Source organism: Typopeltis vanoorti, chromosome 2 (assembly GCF_054136105.1).
Source record: "Typopeltis vanoorti isolate ZY-2024b chromosome 2, IOZ_Tvanoo_1.0, whole genome shotgun sequence".
Taxonomy (NCBI): domain Eukaryota; kingdom Metazoa; phylum Arthropoda; class Arachnida; order Uropygi; family Thelyphonidae; genus Typopeltis; species Typopeltis vanoorti.
Genome location: NC_143550.1, coordinates 15,906,056 through 15,924,097, shown reverse-complemented (window position 1 = coordinate 15,924,097; position 18,042 = coordinate 15,906,056). Strand labels below are relative to the sequence as shown.

The 18,042-nt window shown below is 36.9% G+C and overlaps 1 protein-coding gene across 4 annotated transcripts in view; it reads left to right on the top strand.

The window, feature by feature from the left end:
- The window catches only part of Oseg1 (intraflagellar transport protein Oseg1), a 796,421-nt gene that overhangs the window by 226,310 nt on the left and 552,069 nt on the right, over positions 1 to 18,042 (top strand). For all 4 annotated transcript variants that reach the window (XM_090410292.1, XM_090410285.1, XM_090410300.1 and 1 more), the window contains exon 7: positions 9,091 to 9,282. In XM_090410292.1, coding sequence (XP_090266418.1) covers positions 9,091 to 9,282 — 192 coding nt within the window. The remainder of the gene's footprint in view (positions 1 to 9,090; positions 9,283 to 18,042) is intronic.

The window sequence follows — 18,042 nt, the reverse complement described above, 5'->3', positions numbered from 1 at the left end:
TTTATACTGTAAAATCTCTTCCAGTTAGTATGTTTTCATCATAACTTTACTCTTCATCTTATTTCTCAAACTAGGAAAACTACATTCTTCCCTTAATCTGCTCTTGTATGCATAATCCATATGCCAGATATTATCTCAGTTATTGTCCTCCTAATCTTTTTGATTGTCTCTCTATCTCCATGAAAACTAGGTGACCATATTTACAATTGACTGCAAATATGACTTATCAAAAGCTGCATGGAAACCAAGTGACCGTATCTACACATTACTGCAAATATTCCTTATCAAAACCTTGGAGGAATAACATACTTGTACTTGGCTACATTGAACTGATATTCATTGGTGTTTGCCAGTGAACCAGTTTGATCTGACCAGAGATTCTTTGAGCAGAGATTCTTTGCCATCTATCACTTCACCTTATCATCCTCCACGACTTTGCATCTTTGCATCCATCATGTAACTGGATATTACTCTCTAGACTATTCCCCAATATCAGTAATATACAAGATAAACGACAAGCAAGGTATAGAACCTTATGGTATGTTGCTCGTCACCCTCCTTTTTTTTTTTATGCTCGGCACCTGGACTTGAACTATCCATGTCACAAGTCTGATTTGCATGCCCACCCCTCTGAATTTGTATAGCAAACAAAATCTTGTGTGGAACCTACAACAAGTGTTGTAGGTTCCACAATTTTGTTTGGAACCTACAACAAGGTAAGTTCCAAAAGTTCCCGGCCTGACATACAAAATTCATGCGAATTTTTATGCTGTGTTTGACAGATAGCACCACCTTTAGGGAGCTTAGTGTGCCACTTTCAACTCTCTACTTGCATCATTTAGTTGGTGGCACTTGTTTGACTAACACATGGCACACTAAGTGGCTGTAATGTTAAAAATCGAGTATCATGCTATGATAAAGTTTTTCACCAAAGAAGGGCTATCTCCAAGTGCTATCATACAGCAATTGGATGGTATTTATGGGGAAGCTTCTCCTTTATATTCCACTGTGAACGTGAAGGAATGGGCTAAAGAGTTTTGCATAGGAAGAGAGCGCATCGAAGATGATCCTCATGATGGTCGGCCTGTGGAAGTGACGACTGAGGAAAATGTCTCTCTTGTTGAGGAGGAACTGCTCAATGGCAGATAGATGGCTGAAACTCAAAGAAATCTCAGCAAGGTTGGGGCTTTCTATAACAACTGTCTTTCACATCATTCATAAGAAGTTTCACATGACGAAGGTCAGTGCAAGGTGGGCACCCCTACTTATCTCTTCAATTCAGGAGCATTGTGTGACCATCCACAAGTTTTTAAAGCTTTGCCAAGGGAATCAGAGAGAAGTGCTGGAATCCATTGTCACAGGGATGAAACCATGGTCTTTTATTATGATCATCTTTCCAAAAGGGAATCCATGGAGTGGTGCACACCAGGTGAAGCATTGCCAAGAAAAGCCAAAGTCACTCAGTCCAAGAAGATCATAGCAACAATCTTTTGAAATTGCCAGGGAATTCTCTGGATTGACTGCATGGAAAGGAATGCCACCATGAATGCATATTAATCTTCACTCCTGCAAAAACTGCACGATGCCATAAAAGATAAGAGACGAGGAATACTGAGTCATCTGCTTGCCTGCTTCATGACAGTGCTCCAGTCCATATGACTATTGTTGCAAAGGCTGCAGTGAAGGACTGTGGCATCCAGGAGATTGAACACTCACCCTACAGCTAGCACCCAGTGACTACTACCTCTTCTAGAAACTGAAGAATGATCTTTGAGGAAGAAAATTTGAGATGACAATGAGGTGAAAGATGCAGTTTAAATCCATTTTGCAGACAAAAGTACAGACTATTTTTTCAAGGGCATAGAATGTTAATTCAAAGGTGTGAAAAGTGTGTTGAAGTAAAGGGCGATAATGCTGAAAAGTGACACAGTTGTTTTCTTTCTGTCATCTCTAAAAGTTAGGCCGGAAACTTATGAAACCACCTTTGTACATTCCAGTTATCTGGTGCTGCTGCTGTCACTGTATTATAGAACATGAACAAACTGATATAATAACATTTTATTTGAAAATGTCAGTATATTTACATTACTTTAATCTCTCATGCAAGCAAAATTCTACTAATGATTATTCTAAATAGGATTGAGGCAAAGATGCTTGAGAAACAGGTATTTCAGGAAAGGAAGGTGAGAAGGCTTTCTTTTAGTGTTGCATGGTGATTAGCATTCATTTGAGAAATTATGTATTTTACAACCGTGTTATAAATAACTCTTTTAATTTCCCGACATTTAGATCTTCATATTAAGATCATCACCTGGAGTATACAAATATACCAGGACAAGCTGACTTGCATTACACACAGTAAGCAAAAGAAACAATGATTTGATCACCGGTTATTCTACTGGCGTGACCTCTAGTGGGGGGGAAAAAAAATTACAAATTAAGTAATTATTTAGGAACTACATCAAAGCTAAATTCTATTTAAGATAATATGAGAAAAACATTCTTTCGTATAGATAGTCTTCTTTCAGTAACAATGATGTCCTATTTTTAACATTACTGTTGTTATTTTAGATTTAGAATTATCTACAGTCCTGTTTATAGTTAACTCTTAGAGAGAAAGGTTTTGTGAGTAGAATACGTGTCTTCCATATGCTTGGGATTTTTAGACCATCATTGTTGTTCAGATTAGGGTGGTTGATAAGAATTTCACAGGCTTCCTTAAATTTGTTCATACCATGTTTTGGTGTGATGTAAACAACTGGTGCTTTTCCAGTCAATTCTATGTAAAGTGTTCAGGGCATGATCAGAAAGGCCAGCTTCACCATAGTTATTATATTTAATGTTTCTTTTGTGTGATAGGAATTGTGCATCCTGTTTCCCCTATATATGGTATATTACAGGTGCAATAAATATGGTATACTCCAGGGTGGGCCAGCGGAGGGAGTGGGTCTTTGGATGAGTTGAGTAAGCTTTTTAAATTTGCAGGAGGTTTAAAGGTGGCTTTGAGGTTGTATTTTTGTAGTATTCCGTTTATTTTATCTGATGTCCCTTTAACGTAAGAAATGGTTATAGTTAGGTTTATCTTTGTTTTTTATTGAGGTCTTGTAGAGAATTTTGTTAATAGTATTTTGGCTGTAACCAATTTTTAGAAGAGTATTGCTGATAACTTTAAATTCATCTTTCAGCGCATGTTCATTGGAGCAGATCTTCAAAGCCCTTTTTTTTAGAGTATTAATGACACCTAGTTTTTGTGTTTGGTGGTGGTAGGAGTTTATGTGTATGTATTGGCTGGTATGTGTTGGTTTCCAGTAGACAGTGAAGGAAAGACACTGCCAAAAGGAAGACGCGTGACAAGTGTATCTAGAAACGGGAGTGTGTTCTGTTTTTTCAATCTCAATTGTGAACCGTATGCGTTTGTGTTGTTTGTTTAGGTGGCTAAGCAAAGTGTCTGGTGTCTGGCAGCCATGGGACCAGATCACGAAAACATCATCAACATATCTAAGTCAGACTTTGGGTTTTAAAGGAGAGGAATCTAGAGCATGCTGCTCAAAATTTTCCATATAAAAGTTAGCAGTGGGGAGGAGGGATAATGGCGAGCCCATGGCTATACCTTCTTTTTTAGGTAGAAAGCGTTTTGCCATACAAAATAACCAGAATGTAATACACGTGCAAAGAGCGCTGTGATATTTGGAGGGAATGTGTTCTGTAAAAGAAGGATTGTGTCATTGATTGGGACATTCGTAAAGAGGGCAAAGATGACAAAACTGACTAAAAAATCATCTTTTTCTAATGTAATGTCTTTGATTATGTTTGTGAAGTGTTGTGTGTGTTTTGGGAATGACCTACCAACTCCTTGAGTCTTGCTGCTAATTTCTTGGCTAGGTGATAATTCGGGCTATCTATACCTTCAACTGTCGGCCAGAGTGGTGTATTTTGTTTGTGTATCTTTGGTAGACCGTAAATTCTTGGGGAACGAAAGTAGTGCGGAAATAGTTTTTTGACTGTATATCAAAAAACTATACCCACTCCCTCCACTGGCCCACCCTGGATATACTGTATTTATTGCACCTGTAATATACCATATATAGGGGAAACAGGACGCACAGTTCCTATCAGACAAAAGGAACATAAATGACACATTAAATATAATAACTATGGCTATGGTGAAGCAGGCCATTCTGATCATGCCCTGAACACTTTACATAGAATTGACTGGAAAAGCACTAGTTGTTTATATCACACCTAAACATGGTATGAACGCAAATTTAAGGAAGCCTGTGAAATTCTTATCAACCACCCCAATCTGAACAATAATGATGGTTTAAAAAATCCCAAGCATATGGAAGGCACATATTCTACCCACAGAACCTTTCTCTCTGAGAGTTAACTATAAACAGGACTGTAGATAATCCTAAATCTAAAATAACAATTGTAATGTTAAAAATAGGACATCATTGTTACTGAAAGAAGACTATCTATAAGAAATAATGTTTTTCTCTTGTTGTCTTAAATAGAATTTTGCTTTGATGTAGTTTCTAAATAATTATTTAATTTGTAATTTTTTTTTTCATAGAGGTCATGCCAGTAGAATTACTGGTAATCGAATCATTGTTTCTTTTGCTTACTGTGTGTAATGTAAGTCAGCTTGTCCTGGTATATTTGTATACTCCAGATGATGATCTTAATATGAAGATCGAAACGTCTGGAAATTAAAAGAGTTATTTATAACACAGTTGTAAAGTCCATAATTTCTAAAATGAGAAATTACGGTGAGAATGCCAAAAATTAGATCCTTTGCCCTAAGCAGAACATTGAGAAATATAAGTTTAGGCTTCCTTTTGGAATGTGCTTCATAAACTATCAAAGGGTTTTGACTGTGTTTAGTGGGAAAATTTTGAAAGTTAATGAAAGTAATGGATTTTCCACAACTAAATTATCAGGGTGATAGCTAACTTGTGCAGTTAGCAAGTAGATACAGTAAGAAAAGGTGTCTTATTGGCTTCAGGTAGGCAAGGTTGCCCACTTTCGTCTCACCTGTTCAATATTTGTGCTACCGTCATCATGTGTGTGTAGCACTCAGTGAGCCGGACATGAGAATTAGGATAGGTGGTAGATAGGGCAGCAATATGAGAATTGTTGATGAGACAGTTCTCCTCTATAACTGATAGGGAATATGTAGGAAAAATCCTGGATAGAGTTAATGAGTTAGCAAAGGCAGAGGAGTTAAACTCAATCCAAGTAAGACAGAGATTATGGGTGTTGAAGGAAGTATAGACAGAGAAGATCCTGAGAAACAAGTTTACTGTAATGGAGAAATAATTGAGGATATTAGCATATTTGAGTATTTGGAGTTATTATCAGTTTGAAGAATTGCTATTCAGAAGATAGAAGAAGGATAATATTAAGAATAGCTAATAGTCAGAAACTTGTCTAAAGGCTGGAAGGACATCTCTTTCAAAGACATCTGGAGTCTTGAAGGAGAGCGCTTTCAATACAGGAACAAAGTTTTGGGTATTGTAGATATAGCTGTTTTTTCATTGGCTACTTATAGATCCTACAGAAACTTGAAACCTAAAGAAGTCTGATATGAAAAGGATAGCTGCTTTTGAGAGATGTGGTGTTACAAGATACTGTTAAGGATCTCATACACTAAGAGGCAGGCAGATGCATTGGTTCTAGAAAGGACATTAAGACTCCTTAACTGCATTTACAGAAGAAAGCTGAAATAATTTGGCTACACAGAAAAAAATGGAATGTGGACTTCTCAAAACATTAATTGAGGGTAATATCCTGGAGATAAGGGAAGTGATAAGCAAATTTAAACCTTTATCATATCCAGGAGATCAAGGACCTTGTGCTTTTAACTTAGCCTATTTATGTGCAGAAGAAAGATCTGTTAACATAAGAAATACTTATAGGTTTAGAAAGTTTTTCACTTGATTATACTATGATCAAGCCAGCCTGGTTGGTCGAGTGTATCCAATCTTCAGCCAAAAGGCTGTGGGTTCAAATCCTGCTGTGGGCATGGATGTTTGTGATTGTCTGTGAAAATACTAGTGGTGGTGGTGGGCAGTAGATGCCGTTGGTGTATATGATGCAGTTCACTGTAGTGGGTGGATTGAATGGTGGAGATGGAGAGTTGTAGAGTAAGTGCCCTCCCTCAGCTAGTCTTTGGACCCCTTGTAGGTGTCACTTAATAATAATAATAATAAATTAAAAAAGATGCCAAGAAATTATATTGTTGGTTTAATCCTTTATCCAAGTGTAAGCAAACATATACATACACATCTGAAAGGGTATGTGCTGTGTATTATGGGATAATAAGGCAATTGATGTGAAGTCATTAGCCTCTATATATAAGTAGCCCAGTTGTGAAGATACTTCATGCACAAACATTGTTTGCTTTCACATGGATAAAGGATTAAATGAAGAATGTTATTTCTTGGCATCTTTAATTTATAAGAAATACTTACTCTACCCTTTTTATGCAGTATTAAATTGAAGAAGTTACAGTACCACATGCAAGTCTGAGAGACTCTATTCCTAGTCAGAATTATGTTGATTCTCGTAGACAGGCTTATACGTTGGTTATGCATTTCTAAAACACTTAGGGAATTAAACAACGTAGATTCGAATATAAATTAAATTATACTTTAATAAATATTTCCGATATTTCGGCAACGTCACGTTGCCATTTTCAAAAGGAACTTACAAAAAAAGGCACATGCACACAGTCACTACAACACGGTAACTGAGAATGAGGAATATGAAGCTATCGTTCTCCTAGAAGTCCTGATGGTGCCCTCTAGCGGGCTAAGCAGGTGTTCTTGGCCGTTGGACTGAAGGTCTGCTGATGTATGCCTCCCAAATTTGGGGCAGTCGCATACAACCAAATTTGTTGAGGTGTGGAGAGTTTCTTAGGGCTGAGGCTAATTCCATAAATAGTCTTTCGAATTTGTATTTGCTACGGTGTATTACTGTATTCTGTGGCGTGTATCCAGAGCATGGTCTGCAAGACCAGAATGGCTGTATTTGTGAAACCGGATGTAGTCCTTGTGTTCAGAAATTCTGATATTCGCTGTCCTGCCTGTTTGGCCAAAGTATGACAGTTTACAACTGCAAGGGACCTGGTATACACCAGGTAGGTCTAGTGGAAGTGGTTGGTCTTTGGTGGAGCGGATAAGGGATGCCAATTTTCTGTAAGGCCTGTAACAGGAGGTGAGGTCATGTTTTTTTAAAATTTTGGTTATTTTTTCCGAGGTGCCTCGGATGTAGGGAATGGTGATGGATTTAGAGTAATCTTTGTTGTGGAGGGAGGGAGGAGGGACTGTGGTTTGTAGGTTTTAATATTTTTTGGATTTTTTTTGGGGGGGGGGGGGGAATTGGCTGAGAAAGTGTTGAGGATGTGATTTAGTTCAGTGTTTAGGGCCATGTCGTTAGAACAGATTAGTTTAGCCCTGTTGTATAGTGTTTTCACCACTCCATATTGTTGTGAGGGGGGGGGGATTGTTGGTGAATGTATCTGCCTGTATGGGTGGGTTTTCTATAAACTGAGAAAACCAAGGTTCCATCAGGCTGGCGGGTGACTAGTGTGTCTAGGAAAGGGAGGCTGTTGTTTTCCTCTTTTTCTAGGGTGAACTTGATTCTGGCGTGTTGGTTGTTTAAGTGTGTAAGGAAAGAGAGGAATGCTTCAGAGCCATGTGGCCAAATAGCAAACACATCATCAACATAGCAAAGCCATGTGGTTGGTTTTTGTGGGGCAGAGGCTAAGGCTTTTTCTTCAAAGGTCTCCATAAAGAAATTGGCCAAGGGTGGGGAGAGTGGTGAACCCATGGCTGTCCCCTCTATTTGTTTGTAGAATTTTTCCTGCCAAACGAAATAGCCTGAGTTCATTGTGAACTGAAATAGGGCTGAGATATCGGGAGAAAATTTAGCTTGAATTAGCTCTAAAGTTTCCTTGAGTGGGACATTTGTGAATAAGGAGGAGACGTCAAAGCTGACCATTATGTCAGTGTGTTGAAGTGTAAGGTTTTCTATGCTGGCTTTGAAGTGGGCTGAGTTTTTTATGTGTGTGAGCTCTTTGGCCAAATGTTTAGCTAATTTGTATGTGGGGGAATCAGTGCCATCCATTATGGGACGTAATGGCAGATTTTCTTTATGTATTTTTGGGAGTCCGTAAATACGGGGGGTGGGTATAGAGTTAAACGGCTTTAATCTGTTGGTAACTTCTACAGGCCAAGAAGTGACTTTCTTAAGGAGCCTGTGAAGTTTTCTGATTTGTGAGTTGGTGGGATTGTAATTGATAGGGAGGTAAGTAGCCCGATCTAATAGAAGAGCATTAAGCTTACCTTTGTAGTCCTTTTCATTAAGTACTACAGTTGCATTTCCCTTATCCACTTTGGTGATAACTAATTCTTTATTATTCCTCATTTCCTGTAGAGCTTTAAATTCCTTGTTGGATATGTTGGTAGTTTTTGGTGGTCTTGCTTTGGAAAGGACACAAGCTACATCCAGTCTCACACTGTTGGCGATTTGATTTTGAAAATGGCAATGTGACGTTGCCGAAATATCGGAAATATTTGTTAAAGTATAATTTAATTTATATTCGAATCTACATTGTTTAATTCCCTAAGTGATTTAGAAAAGTCAGAATTATGATTGAAGCATTTCTGAACCTCAACAAGCATGTCTGCATTGATTAATAAAAAAATGTGAGTATGGTGATTTTAAAACCACTTTAAGCCTAACATCTGTATGCCATTTTTAATCAATTCCTACAGGATGCTATTATAAGATATTAATTCTTTTACCCTTTACAATTTGGAATTGTTGCCATAATTCCATGTTTATTAATACTTTTTATTCTGTGAGAAGTGTTTTTTAGTTCTAAAAAGGATGCTGGAAATGTTTGGAATCTAGTGAAATATGAGCATCTTAATAAATGATATATAATATATTTATTTTTTTCTTGTGGTGTTGTGAGTTAATACATGCACATTTAAATGATTGTAATAAATAATTCTATTACAACAACTTTTTTTTTTTTTTTAGAGAGAGGATTAAATACATGTTTTCTAAATAAAATTTCAGGTGGGAAAAGAAAGGACATTATCCTTTGATCCAACCTGTGTAAACTATTTCTCAAATGGAGAATATATTCTCATATGTGGTTCAAATAAGCAAACTCTTCTTTATACCAAAGAAGGAATACATGTTGGACCTGTTGCTGAACAACAGTCGTGGGTTTGGTGTTGTGCATCACGACCTGAGTCTAATCATTTGGTAAGCAATTTATTCTCTCTTTCTTTTTTTGTATCCCAGTTACTTGTTAGTGAATAATGCCGCTGTTTCTTAAAAGAAGGTTAACGTTTAAAAGAGACTCATCTTTAAAAAAGAGAGTAAAACTCGGACTTGTGATGAGTGGTAAAGCTGGTGAAAGTCTTGATCATTACGCAGAATGATTGCTCGCTTATAAGTATACTTTTAGAACACATTCATACGCATTTCACTGATGTAACTCTAGTGATGTTATTTATTTCTGAAAAACTTGACACAAACTTGCTTTACAAGATTCTTGAAACTACAAAAACATTGTAATTTGCTTTCAAACACTAATGTTGTACTTATTCTTTGACTTTGGGCACATTTAAAAAAAAATGGATACCACACACAGCAGAAACTTTGCTAATGAAGTCCTAAGCGTCGTCTGCTTCTGTCACGACTGCAGCGCCTCCTCGCCACTAGTACACAGTTTAAAGAGAATTCGCAAGTCTTTGTGACAAAAATCCTTACAACTCCCTTTGGGGGAAGCACATCCGTCACAGGAGTGTCGATGTTGCATCTAAAAAAAAAAACTCAGGCGAGTAATTGACTCTAAAATACAAGAAATGAGGTGAGAGCTTTATGGTGCGATGCAGCTCCCACACACAAAAAAAAACTTATAATTATTATTAACTAAACATCAAGAAAATATATAATCATTATTAAGAAACAAGCCAATAACATTAATTATATCAGTTTTTAATCTGGAAAGGGCATCAGCATTACCATGGCGACTTCCCTTTCTATATGTAACGGTCAGATTATAACGTTGTAGGGCTAAAGCCCATCGGGACAACTTGGCACCATGAGGGGCACTTTTAGTTAGATAGGTCAGAGGATTATGATCTGAAATTACCTGTATTTCAGCACCAAATACCCATGTGTCAAACATTTTCAATGCCATCAAGACGCAAAAAGCGTCCCTTTCGATGGTTGACCATTTCATTTGACAGGAATTTAGTTTCTTACTGAAGAAAGCAATGGGCAATTCTTTTCCTTGTTTGTTGTTTTGAGATGAGCATGCGCCAATTGCTGTTGCTGATGCATCCGTATACAACTGGAACGGCTTGTCGAGATCTGGAGTATGCAAAGAAGGCATTTTTATAAGCTCTTCTTTGAGTTTCGTAAAAGCTTCATCAGCATCAGTAGTCCAAGGAATGTTGTTTGGGACACTTTTCTTAGTCAGATTTGTCAGTGGTAATACAATTTGGGAGAATCGTGGTATGTAGTCACGGTAGTAGCTAGCTAGTCCAAGTAGACTTCTTACTTCTTTGTCACTGGTGTCGCTAAACCTTTTATAACCTCGACCTTCTATGGGTCTGGGGAATGTTGACCGGATCCAATCAAATGACCTAGGAACTTCACTTGATTTTTCCCGAATTCGCATTTTTCTAGGTTTACTGTTAAACCTACCTCTCTTAATGTTTTGAAGACTTCATCTATATGGATGAGATGTTCAGACCATGTTTTAGAAAATATAGCCAAATCGTCGATATAAGATCGGCAGTATGCCTTATGAGGAGCTAGTGCTTTATCTAATGATTTCTGGAATGTGCTTCCAGCATTCTTCATTCCAAATGGTAAGACGTTCCATTGATAGTGACCAGAATGCGTCACGAATGCGGTGAAGGGCTTTGCTTCCTTTTCCATAGGAATTTGCCAATATCCCTTGGTGAGGTCAACTACAGTGATAAATCTTGCTTGTCCTACCTCAAATAATAAATCTCTAACTATTTTCATTGGATAAGCATTTGGAATAGTAAAACTATTTAGCAATCTAAAGTCAATGCCACACAAACCACAGGATGAGCCCATTCACTGACACTTGGCTGAATGAGACCCATATCTAACAGTTCTTTGATTTGTCGATCTACTTCCTTTTATAGAGTGATTGGCACCCTATAGGGTTTGAGTCTCTTAGGGAAACAGATCTCTGTAACTTTGATGGAGTGTCCATCAACTTTGGCATGACCAAGTTTGGAACTAAAAACATCTGCATATTTCTGGAGGATGTCAAAAAGTTCTTGTTTTTGTTCTCCCGTCAAGAGAGCTTTCATATCCTCAAGGTGTTTCCTAATATCTTCGACTGATTTATTCATCTTGTCAGCAGGTGCATAGTGGAGTGTTCCGAAATCTTCATCTAGTTCGAAAACTAGACCGACATGATTAATTCTTTGAATATATGGTCGAAGCTTATTTATGTGGAGCTCCCTGATACTTCCATCCTTCATCTCAACCTTCGCAGAATGTGGTCTAGTAAGTTGGATGACTGTAGCAGGTCCTGTCCAAGTATTTAGAAGCTTATGAGAGGATGAAGGTAACAATACTAAAACCTTTTCACCAACAATGAAGGATTTTTCTTTGGAACGAAGATTATATCTGGAGGAGTATTGTTCTTGAGACCCTTTGGCATTCTTGGATGCAATTTCATGAGCTTTCCTTAGATTTTCAAGAAGCTCTTGTAAATAATCTTCATTCGAGCGAGAGGCAGTGGTTGGGATGCCTCGTCCACCAGTCCAAATTTCCTTTAACATAGATAAGGGGCCTGGAGGTAATCTTCCATATACCAACTGGAAAGGTGATAACCCAGTAGTGCTATGTGGTACTTCTCGGTATACGAATAGAAGATAGGGAAGATGTAAATCCCAGTTTCTTCCATGTTCCTGTATATTCTTATTCATCATCTCTTTTAAAGTTCTGTTCCAACGTTCAACAGCGCCCATACTCTCAGGATGTCCTGGAGTGGAAAAACGTGGAGCTATGCCTAGCAGATCTTCAAAAGCTTGAGTGAGTTTAGATGTGAAATTCGTACCTTGGTCGGTACAGACCATTTTAGGAAATCCAGTCTGAGTAAAAATCCTCATTAGAACGTTACATGTGGTTTTAGCACTTATTTCCTTGACAGGTATGGCTTCGGCCCATTTAGTGCATAAATCAACAGCACATATTATGAATCGATGTCCTCTTCCCGATGGAGGTTCTAACGGTCCGTTACAATCCACGCTACATACCTCAAACGGAGTTTCTGGTCTGACGATAGGTCGTATGGGGATTCTATCTCTATATGTAGCAGTCCTTCTCATTTGACATTCCTTGCAGCTTTCACAATATTTTTTCACATTTTGTTTAATGGTAGGCCAAAAGAATGAGTACTTGATTCGCTGACGGGTTTTCTTTTCGCCGAGATGGCCAGCAAGAGGGATTTCATGTGCCATCTTTAAGACATTCTCTCGTTTCACACGCGGTAGCACTACTTGTCTAATATTCTCGCCACAAATATGTTCGTTATGAAGCAGAACCCCATTGTCAAACACATAGGAATTTTTCTGCCTTTTTGCCCATTCAAAACACCTTCGAAGCATCTCATCATCCTTTTGAAGTTTGCCGAATTCGAATTTTGTTTTCTCTGGTATACACTCATTTTCTGCATCTGGTGGGGACTCTATCGTATTTACTGCCAATGCTGTACTGGTTATTTTCGAAGGCATGTCTTCGTCTTCATCATCTTCTGACCGTTTATCACTTAAAATCTTTTGATTTCAGAACCGGTGTCTCCCAATGATGACTACTCTCATATAGCTCGATGCTTTCGACCAGCATTTCATAGGCAGAGTAGCTCAGTAGCAGATCGGTAACCAGTCTTCTTGAGACGGCACAGGTGACTGAACATTACCATGTAAATTATCATCAATTTTCATTTCAAAAATCCTTAAGGGTGTTATTTCAATTTCTCCGAAAGCAGAAGATATTTCTATCTTACTTTCTCCATCATGGGGTGCATCTGCCACTAAATCTTCACTCACTACCGATATTTGTGCTCCCGTATCTATTATTCCATTTAAAACCCTACTTCCACATTTGATTTTGATGACCTTCAAATCATCTACGTTTCGATCAATGTCCACTGATTTGGATACTGGAATGGAAATTTTGGCAGTCAACACACCTGATTTATCGTCATCCCCAGTAGTAGACGTTTGAACTAGGTTACTGTGTGCTGTAGTAGGAGTACCTTTTGATTGACTATTTTTCATACAAAACTTGGCGATATGACCTTCCCTTCTACAAGTAAAACAAGTGGGTTTGTAGTGAGGCTTGTATGAATTATCATTTCGCCGCAGCTGGTACCATCTCGGTGGACTTTGAGAGGGAGATAATAACTTATTCTTGAATGTTCGCTCAGCAGGTGGAGTATAAGGTCTAAACTTTTCAGTAACCTTGTCCTTCGGAATAGCTCCAATGGGCTTCCTTGATGTACTACGAACACTGTCGTATTCGTCCAATCTGTCAGCTAACTTGGTTGGAGAAACGAATTTTGCCCAGTCGTCTAAGAGATGTTCTCTCACTTCATGTGGTACTTTCTTCTTCAGTTGATCCGTAATAATTAGATCTTTTAACCCTTCAAAATCCTTGATATCAAGGCCACCAATCCACTCTTCGAAATAATTAGTTATTTCATAACAGAAATCCCTCCAAGATTTTTCAGCAACCTTTTGGTGCATCACAAACTTTTTTCTGAAACTTTCAGGATTCAGTCTAAATCTCTTTAGTAGAATTGTTTTAATATATTCATAATCTTCGCAATTTTCTTCTGACTCTCTACCAATTAATTGGACAATCTCAAATGGTAACAAAGTCAAGAGACATGATATCCAGTCTTTAACATCTATTTTGGTTCTCTTAGCTTGTCTTTCAAACAGGGATAGGTATATCACAATGTCATCCTCTTGTAATCTAAACCTAGGCATTAGCTTAATTAGTTCAAGACAATATGGTTTATTGTCACTGGATACTGGAGTTGAGGTTGGTTGAACACGCGCTTCAATTTCCAGTTTCTTCAACTCGAACTCCATTTGTTCTCTTTTCTGTTGGGCTCCCAATTCATCTTTCCGGCATTGGGCTTTTAGTTCTTCTTTCTTCATCAGTTCTTCCTCGAGTCTGGTACTAATAATCGTCTCCAACATCCTTTTAACAAATTCTTCTTCATAAAATTTACTTCCCGTAATAATCATTTTAAGATCTATCACTTTCATTTCAACAGTTGGCTTCTCTCCCAATTCTTCAGCCAATTTATGTAAATCTTCCTTTCTACCTTTGGCTAAATAAGCCATGGTGCTAAACAATAACTCTCTTTACTGATTTAAAAAAAAAATCACCCTTAAAAAAGAATCAATTGCAATTTTTTTTTTTTAAATGTCCAAAACGAGATGTATATATTTGGCGATTATGGGACTCATAATTAAATTCAACATATATCATTTGTAAACATAGATAAATCTTACAATATTATCAGATAAAAACTTCACCTACACAATTTACTACACTTTCAAATACACAAATATATATATATCTGTGTGGATATATAAAAACAAAACCAAAACAAAAAAATAGTTCCGATTTTACACCGCTACTATATAATAACTGAAATCTCGAAACAGAACTATCAAAACAGTATGCAAAAATTAACTATGATAACACTGTCGTGTTCTTTCTCTGGCGAGAAATCACAAGTTCTGACTGTTCCAAGATGGAACTAACATGCAAAACAGGACAAATCGGTAACTGCAGAACAAAATAAATTTAAAATGAAAAAAAACAAACAAACATCTATTCTGAATTATCTGGGACGAAAATATAGCTTGAACACTGCCGTCTTTTTCATTTATCCAAACTGTTGTACTACTGTTCCAGGATGGAACAAAATTTGAATACTGATGTATTCTTTCTCTGGCGAGAAATCAAAACTACTACTGTTCCAGGATGGAACAAAACTCCGAACGCTATTTTTTTTTTGTTTTGTATTAAAACAGACTTTCGCCCAAATAATCAAAATAGAACTCTAAAACATGGGAGCATGCATTTACATAACGAATTGCTCTCACCTTGTAGGTCCTATCGACTGCGCCAGTAAAACTCGAACTTGTGATGAGTGGTAAAGCTGGTGAAAGTCTTGATCATTACGCAGAATGAATGCTCACTTATAAGTATACTTTTAGAACACATTCATACGCATTTCACTGATGTAACTCTAGTGATGTTATTTATTTCTGAAAAACTTGACACAAACTTGCTTTACAAGATTCTTGAAACTACAAGAACATTGTAATTTGCTTTCAAACACTAATGTTGTGCTTATTCTTTCACTTCGGGCACATTTAAAAAAAATGGATACCACACACAGCGGAAACTTTGCTAATGAAGTCCTAAGCATCGTCTGCTTCTGTCACGACTGCAGCACTTCCTCGCCACCACTACACAGTTTAAAGAGAATTCACAAGTCTTTGTGACAAAAATCCTTACAAAGAGTCACAGTGATTAAGATGGCAGTGATTTTTATTACTTTAACGAGAACTATTTATATATATTTAGTTTGTACAAGCTCATAATATTGAGTGATGTATGCGTATTTCTTGCTCCTTTGAAGTTAATCCACGGCCATATAATATTTAAAATTATTTGAGCAAACTGTCACAATAGGCTGCTTTATTCATGTCTACTGCTATATTATAGCAGAGATAAAAATATCAGATCATCCCAAAATACAGTTGCATTATTATTTCTACATTTTGGGGTAGAGAATATCAGAATACTAATTGCCACTGGTTAAAGATGAAGTTAAAGAAACAGTCTTGGAAAAGAAGAAAGCTCCTAAAGTAATTTGACAGATGCCCTAAAAGAATGCATAGAAAAATGTAATAGAATTAATCAATATGTAAAAGTGGTTAAATAAACATCATGGAAAGATTTTGATAGAAATATAGAAGGTAAATATCAGGAAAGTTGCAGAATATTCTGAAAGCTACTGTATTGAAAAATCGAAAAAGGGAATTAAGATGAGGTGATACGAAAACTGAAGATAGCAATATCTAGATGTCTGTCTGGAGTAGCTAGTTTGGAAGCCTTAAATGAAACAGGAGCCTTAAATGAAGTTCGATTCCCATCAGTGACATGAGGAACCATTATCTGGTCTCTTTCAATGAAAGGTGAGTTAGCCAGTCTCATACAGAAGTAGGGGGGGTTTTCACCTGGAAGCTCGGGTTTTTTGTTCCTCAGAACAGACAGACTGGCCCCACGAACACACACAGATTACAGCCATGAATACCAATATATAATGCATAAATAATGCAGCCGTACGGTACGTCACTCCTCTGCTGCATCCCTTAGGGGATGCAGCAGAAGAGTGACGTACCGGCTGCATTAATTTGTCATAAACCCCTCATTTGGGGGGGGGGGTCAGCCTAAGGAATTGATGGGAAGGATAGGATAGAAATGAAATAAGCAGTTATAGAACACTAGTGAAAAATATTCAAGAGAAACATACTAGTGAAAAATGTATATTAGTGATATACTAATATACATTTTTATATTATAATATACTGGTGAAAAATATTCAAGACTAAACTACAAAACTGCATTATATAAGTCAATAAATTGTTCAAAGCCTCCTCCCCCTCCATGCAAAGAGGAGTGCATATCAATATTTATGGTAGGAAAAGTTAGCAAAAGCCTGAAATGTGGAAAGGCAGCTGAAGTAGACAATAAAAAATATACTATAAACAACAAAAATCTCAAAATGTAAACTATTCACAGCCAATTATGATCTAACTAGACAAAGTTCCTAGTAACTGAAATAATTTATATCACCCCCCCCCCCCCCCCCCCGTGCTTTTGAGACCATGTTAATGCTTACAAGGATATCATCCAGAAGTTTCTCTGATTTTGGCAGGCTATTATTAACAAATTATAAGATAAATGAACTAGAAATATAAAAATATAGGTTTAGTCTACATAATTTCTGTGTAAAAATATGTAGATTAAACTAAAATTAAGCTATATTGGATGAAATACATGTTTCTTATTTTCAGTAGCACTAGCTCTGAGACACAACTACAAAACTACATTATATAAGTCAATAAATTGTTCACCCCCCCCTACACCCCATTATTAACAGTAGAAATCACAACTGAGATTACTACTGAATTTAATCTTGAATGAGTCCGAGTGTAAATTATAGTTTAAAAATTATAATTGTGTTAAAAATGTTGTACGCTAACATTGAAGAAGATTTTGCAGTGGAACAGAATTTCTTTTGTGATATTTTATTTTGAACAATGAACAAATCCCAGAAATGATTTCTTTGTTGAAACTAGCTTGATTTAAAAAATAATTTAATCATGTTAGAGAATTCTGTTTTTGTGAATGTAAAAAAGTGCAGTATACCAGAGTAATTCAAGTCTGTATTAGTTCACATGTATTTAAGTAGCTGCTGTGGTGCTATCAGTGACATGCTAACACTATGGTCCTACAATCAAACTGAAGGATAAGTAACACCATGGCTACAGACATGTTAAATAAAACTTCTCCCATTTATAAGTCGATAAAAGTGAAGTCCTCTGCATTGTTTAATGTTAAGATAGTTTTTGTTGGGAAATGAATTAGAAGTTTCAGGTGTTGACAAAACTGGCAAGTTGTTTATGTAATGAGAATCATGGGAAATATCACAGTATTAAGAGAAAAATGTGGTGGGCCAAACTAATCTCCAGGCAGTACCATATGATGTATAACTAGCAGTTGAAAAGTAAAATAGAAAAGATTATTTCCAAAACATGCAGTTAATATGCTGTGAACTGACAATACAGCAAAATTTATCTAACTTATCACAATATTAACTGCTCACAGAAATGAACAAGGGCCCCTCTTGCTTTTTTATTAAAGTATAGT